The sequence below is a fragment of the Sinocyclocheilus anshuiensis genome, unplaced genomic scaffold (assembly GCF_001515605.1).
Source record: "Sinocyclocheilus anshuiensis isolate Anshui unplaced genomic scaffold, SAMN03320099.WGS_v1.1 scaffold105, whole genome shotgun sequence".
In the NCBI taxonomy this organism is placed as follows: Eukaryota; Metazoa; Chordata; class Actinopteri; order Cypriniformes; family Cyprinidae; genus Sinocyclocheilus; species Sinocyclocheilus anshuiensis.
In genome coordinates, this window is record NW_015537942.1 from 182,245 (window position 1) to 188,871 (window position 6,627).

Below are 6,627 nucleotides of genomic sequence, written 5' to 3' on the forward strand. Positions count from 1 at the left end.
TGTGTGTATGTGTGTGAGTGTGTGTGTGTGTGTGTGAGAGTGTGTGTGTATGTGTGTATGTGTGTATGTGTGTGAGTGTGTGTGTGTGAGTGTGTGTGAGGACTCACGGTGACGGGTAATTCTCCAGTGCTGGCGCTCAGGGATCTGTTGATGGTGCAGTGGAACAGCTGCTCGTTGTGGAAGGTGATGTCACAGAGATCTGAGCCAATCGTCACGGAGTATTCCTGCAGCGTCAGGTCCAGCTCGCTTGGCCCTTTCTGACACACCAGCACACAAACACATGCGGAGCCTGTTACGCTTCATGATGTTAAATACACAGATACTGTATGTGACGGAGGACTCTGTCCAGTATTTCACAGTGGAAATAAAAACCACGTGATTGACAGAACGTCCTGTGATAATTAGCATACTTTGATGGCAAACAAAGAGACACTGTCTTCACGTCTTCATCCTTCCTTCCTTCCCAATTCTTTAGGAGAGAATGAAAAAACTCCCTGGCTCTTCTGCGCCTGTTAGGTACTTCCTGCCTGACCCTCAGAAACTCATAACATCCCGCCACACAGATCTGGACTTCCCCAACATTTGTGTGTGTGTGTGAACAATGGTCAACTACTCTTGTCATGGCAGACCATAGGATAGGTGCAGACTGTTACTATTATTCTCAGCCCTAGTGTATTTATAATCAACATTCATCATCCGTCTTGTATGGATTTGTTCACTAAACTTTATCTGTGAACCAATAATGGTATTAATACCATTATTGGTTCACAGATAAAGTTTAGTGTACAAGGAAGACAAACTACCTTCCGGAACACAGCGGTGAATCAACGGTGCCTTAAAAGAATAGTTGAGCCAAAATTAAAATTTTCTGGAAATGGATGTAGGCCATCCAAGATTAGGATGAGTTTGTTTCTTCATCAGATCTGGAGAAATGTAGCATTGCATCAGTGTCTCAGCAATGGATGCTCTGCAGTGAATGGGTGCCGTCAGAATGAGAGTCCAAACAGCTGATAAAAACATCACAATAATCCACAAGTAATCCACAGCACTCCAGTCCATCAGTTAACATCTGGAGAAGACAAAAGTTGAAACAAATCCAGCATTAAGATGATTTTAAGTCCATAATCCATAATAATGCTTCCTCCAGTGAAAAAGTGCATCTCCTGTTGTCTCTCACATCAGAATCCAGCCACATATTTGTTTAGAGCTGTTTAAACGGTGCTTGATCTGTGCAGATTTCTCTCCTGATTCACACCAGAACACTTTTTCACTGGAGGAAGCATTATTATGGATTATGGACTTAAAATCATCTTAATGCTGGATTTGTTTCAACTTTTGTCTTCTCCAGATGTTAACTGATGGACTGGAGTGCTGTGGATTACTTGTGGATTATTGTGATGTTTTTATCAGCTGTTTGGACTCTCATTCTGACGGCACCCATTCACTGCAGAGCATCCATTGCTGAGACAGTGATGCAATTTCTCCAAATCTATTCCAATGAACAAACAAACTCATCTACATCTATGATCACCTGAAGGAGTGTATATTTTCATTTTTGTTTGAATTATTAGTTTAAGATGCCGTCTAGGTCTAGATGATCGACACACACACTCACATTGATGATGAGGATGAGAGGCTCTCCAGGATGATGTTTGATGAGTTTCTCTTTGTTGGCTGTATAGAACTGCGGATCCTCCACATAGTCAAAGTGAAAGGCATCAGCGTGAGGCTCCTCGTCCTCGTCCGGCCCTCGTCCTGATGGAGATGCATCCTCTCCTCTGTACAGCACCTCGTTGAGGTAGAAGCGAGCCATGGCCTGCTGGGATTGATTGGCGGCAGGAGACTGACAAACGATCAGAGTAGACGACACATAGGAGCAGCTCTGCGGAAATGACATTTGTATGAACGAGCGCACAGACTGAAATATCACACACACACACACACACACCAGCACTTTGATCTCTATCCTATAAACAAAGCATTATTCATCTCACCGTCTGTCCGACTCCAGACACCTCCATCCTGACAGACTGCACCAGATTGAAGCCATATCCAGTGACTGAGATACTGCGACCACCGCTGCAACACCATCACATCACAATTGCATGTTCAAACAAAGGCTCTGAGTAGTATGCATACTAGCATACTATGGATTCTGCTGCATGTAGGCAGTATTGTGCACAGTATGCAATATGTAAGGGATAATGCACGGCTAGCTGTGCATTAACCGATTTTAATGTATGACGTGGAGGCCAAGAACCACCTGACGTGAAGCGCATTAAAATTGTTTGATGCACAGCTAGCCGTGCATTATCCTGCTTATACCATGGTCATTTGCCAGCACTGACAAGTTAAAGTTGTTCATGATGTTCACAGCACAATATTTGACCGGAAGGGTAAAAATGACAGTTATTTCTGCAATTCTCCAACCTCTCTCTCTCTGTGTGTGTGTGTGTGTGTGTGTGTTTGTGTGTCAGTGATGTGTGTGGGTTTGTGTGCAGCAATTAAAGCAGCACATTAATATGGAACGGTGATTAAACTGACTTGGAACTACTTGTGCATTAAATGGTTTTAATGCATACCTACCAGCCAATCAGAATTGAGTATTCAGACAGACCGTGGTATAAATGTTTATAAACAGCAGCACTTGACTACTGCTGTCCTGTGTGCGTTCAGTACCTGAGGAAGCTTTTGTTGGGTCTGATGTGACTGATAGTAGGGTTTTTCTCATAGGTGAATGTGAAGCTGGGTGAAGCGCTGAGGCACGGCCGGTCGTCATACACCACACACACCGACACGTTCTCAGCGACGGCCGGTTTGGCTGGAGGCATCACACACTTGATGACGTCACTGGAAAGCCTGCAGAAGCATACCACAGACGTGATGAGCAGCAGATGCGTGATATATCAGTGAAACACAAACCGCCACGAACACGCACTCACATGAAGATGGTGCAGTTCTGAGTCCGGTTGATCTTGATGTTGACTGTGGATCCAGCGTCCAGGAACTGGCCGTGGATGGTGAGTCTGGTTCCTCCAGCGAGGGGACCCTGCTGCGGCGTGAACTCCAGCAGTCTGGGCTCCTGTGCCATGGAGGACCGAGAAAAAAATTATTTAAAGTAGGGATGCACGATATTAGATTTTTGCCGATATCCGATATGCCGATATTTTTCAAATCATTTTGGCCGATAGCCGATGCTGATATATACAAATGTGTATGGATAAATACAAAGTTCTGGCATGAAACTCTAGATGGCACAGTTCGATAGGTCTAACTCAATCTGACCTAATGACATCATCACATGGCACAGCTGATTGGTTCTCTTCTGTATCGGTAGCCAATGAGCTCGCTGCTCAACATTCAAATATATGATTAGTGCTTGCCGTAGCAGTGCAGCTTGCTTCAGAAACCCTCCACCTTCCCCAGCTCCACCTGTATAGATCTGCTATGAGGTGATTCATGTATGCTATATGGGGGTTATTTCATGTATGTTATATTTTCAGCAGCAGTATTTCTTACATGCTCACAGCAGCATGTTGTGGATGTATTGGCAGTAGCAAGTCTCGGTACTTGCTCTGCCGCAGCAGCAGCGTATAGCAGATCTATTCCGCCAAGACCAAATACATTAACGTTGTCATGTACATTACCATGCCAATCCCTCCGAGAGTTGTCATGACAGAAATATATTTCCCTTTGTTTTAAAACAACAGCAAGTCTCTCCTCTGCAGAAACTATAAACAAATTGTTTTTAATTTTGGTTATATATGAGCAAAAATAACTAATAAACATTATTAAAGTTCATTTTTAATGAGAGAACATTGTATATAAGTTTAAATAATCCGTTTGAAAAAATATAGTACATGTTAATTAATAAATCTGTATATAGTATAAGTGTTATAACTGTATAAGTGTTTGTAATTGTTATTCATGTAAACTACAGATTCTGGCCTTTAAATCAAAATTTATGACATTGATACCACTTTGTTTATTCAGAAACAAAAGTCACTATCACACTATCACACCCTGAGCACATGTGAGCAATCGATCTTATCGGCAAGGCATATCAGCATAATTTTTTCAAATTGGCCGATGCTGATGTTTACATTTTAAGCCATTATCGTCCGATTCTGATAAATCGTGCATCCCTACGATAATATCGTGCATCCCTACTTTAAAGTGTTGGTTCAATCACAAACTGTGGTTCATTCCAGTCCGAGATCTGACTAAGCGTCACGCTGGAAAGAGCTAGCAGACCAGCAACAAATCAGCTACTATTTTCCAAAATACAGCTGTTGTGACAGGCTGAAGATCTACCAGCCAAGCAGCTAAAACCAGCAAGGAACAGCTACAAACCCACTGTTACGTTCCACTTCCAGCAGGCTTTAGCTGGATTTTCTATTAGGAAGTCTTTTACTGAATGCTGTAGCATAGCGAGCACATTTCAGTATCTTTTAACCAGCAAGAGCTGTGTTGATAAAGTCAGAAGGCAGCAGCTTTGATCACATCAAGAACCATAAATGGTTCTGGAAGGTTAGTTTAAACTAGCATGGCATTGAGAAGTAATGTGGCATTCAGAGTGAATGTCAGCGCTGCTACACATGTGAACATATACAGCACACACAGACCACACATGACATCACATCCTGTGGAGGTAGAGGGTCAAGAGGAGCATATTAAAGGATAAGTGTGTGTGAGTGTGTGTTGTTCAGCCAGATGTTTCCTGAGCTCAGCGACTGAAGCGGCGAAAGGTTTGAGGAAGGAGCTTTGGAGGAGTCCACATTCACATCCCTCTTCCTGCCTTTCTTCTTTACCATTTTTGATCCTGTTTTCCAGTCCTGCTCCAGCTCCATTTCACACCAAAACCAGTCTTGGGTAGCCTCAGAGGTCTTTAGTGTGATGGAGAGCTTTGGGTCTGACCCGTTGTGAGTTTCCTCGAGCTGCCAGCCGTGTTTTGGAACATGGTGGCTGGTTTCTTGTTGATGCAACCTAGGAATGAACTGGTTGAAGCTGACTGAATATGCTGGACCAGTAAGAAACCAGCTGCTCGTAACGGCTGAAAGTGCTCAAGCTGTTTTGTAAAAAGGTGGCAGGTTGGCCTGCTAAAAACCAGCTACTGTCCAAAAGACAGCTAGCAGTTTAAGCTCAATCATCCCCAGGCTGCTCTCAGATCTCTTTAATACATTTGCCATTTTTCCACCAGATTCCTCAGTCCTCAGGGCGGTGTCTTCATTAGGGCAACAGGGCAATGCACCACCAAATTTCTATCACATTCAGCGACAGCTGTCACTGTTCTAGGCTGTTTGTTGTGCCTCTGGATATATAGTCCAATCAGCGTCGAGTCATGTTGTGGAGTACCATCCCTTTTTGGGTGATCTCTCTCTGGCCGAGAATCACCCGACTGTTCTCATAGACTTCCATACAATTTTTTTTTTCGAGTTGCAGGGACTGCAATGCAATCTCTATGAGTTCTGGGAGGGAACGTAACCTTAACTTGTGCAGCGATTGGTGGGAACAAACATACCTCTATTAATAAGAAATATGAAGTTAGGACTAGTCTGTATGGGCTGAATGAAGCAAACCAGTATTTTACCAGTGAAGTTTAGATGGATGACGATTGTAATGGAGGTAAAGATGATTACAGTGACACCGCAATCATACAATATTAGACGCGCAAATCCGTTATTATTAATGTGCAAACAAACAGACCATGTATGTGCGCTCTCTGATAGCTTTTTGTATGGGCACATTTCAGTTTGGTTGCATGTCTGGCAAGTGTTTTATAATGGACACTCGCTGAAGAAGCGTGTTTTTATAGGAGTTTGCAATGGTCAGTGGTGTTTATATACATATCAACACTCACTCTGACAGAGGAACTGTTCACTGGTCATTATGAGCTGCCCTCATATCACCACATTCAACAAATTCAGAATGTTTGGTCCCACTTTATATTAAGTGGCCCTAACACCTGTGTACTTACATAGTAACTAGATGTGTATGCAGTATGTAACCACAGTGTAAGTACACATTGGTACATAGTATCTACAGCTGTAATATTTCTGTAACTACACACATGTAACAACCCTCCGAATGGTTTGTGTAAGTACAAATGTGTTGTATTTACACATACCATTCAGTGGGTTGTTACATATGTGTAGTTACTCAAACATTACAGCTATAGATACTATGTACCAATGTGTACTATGTACACATCTAGTTACTATGCAAGTACACAGGTATTAGGGCCACTTACTATAAAGTGGGACCGAATGTTTTTATTTACTTTTTTAGTTTGTGTTTTGCTCTGTTTAATAATTCTGAATGGATCCGTATATGTTTATATAGAGTCAGATTAAGGCGACTGGTATAGCGGTCTGTTGTCTGTTGTCTCCGTGTGGTTCTGTTTGGTACTCAGCTTGACTTGCAGTTATAGAAAATGATCTAAATAAATGTGAAATTATTTTTTTTTCCTCACAGTTTTTGCTGTTGCACTGTATACATAAATTGTGAATTATTGGTAAAACAATTATCTTTATTTAAAATGTCTCAAGTCTTACTACTTCTCCTTTTGTTATAATGGTATAAATCATAGGGGGATGTATCCTAAAATTTTGGATGTGGTGCCCTAAC

General features: G+C 42.2%; 1 protein-coding gene across 1 annotated transcript in view; it reads right to left on the reverse strand.

Annotated features, from left to right (window-relative positions):
- LOC107663787 (plexin-D1-like) overlaps positions 1 to 6,627 on the reverse strand; it is a 79,550-nt gene that overhangs the window by 28,761 nt on the left and 44,162 nt on the right. Inside the window, exons 15-19 of the mRNA XM_016454121.1 lie at positions 2,943 to 3,082; positions 2,680 to 2,859; positions 1,995 to 2,079; positions 1,616 to 1,882; positions 108 to 257 (exon numbers count right to left, since the gene is read on the reverse strand). Coding sequence (XP_016309607.1) covers positions 108 to 257; positions 1,616 to 1,882; positions 1,995 to 2,079; positions 2,680 to 2,859; positions 2,943 to 3,082 — 822 coding nt within the window. The remainder of the gene's footprint in view (positions 1 to 107; positions 258 to 1,615; positions 1,883 to 1,994; positions 2,080 to 2,679; positions 2,860 to 2,942; positions 3,083 to 6,627) is intronic.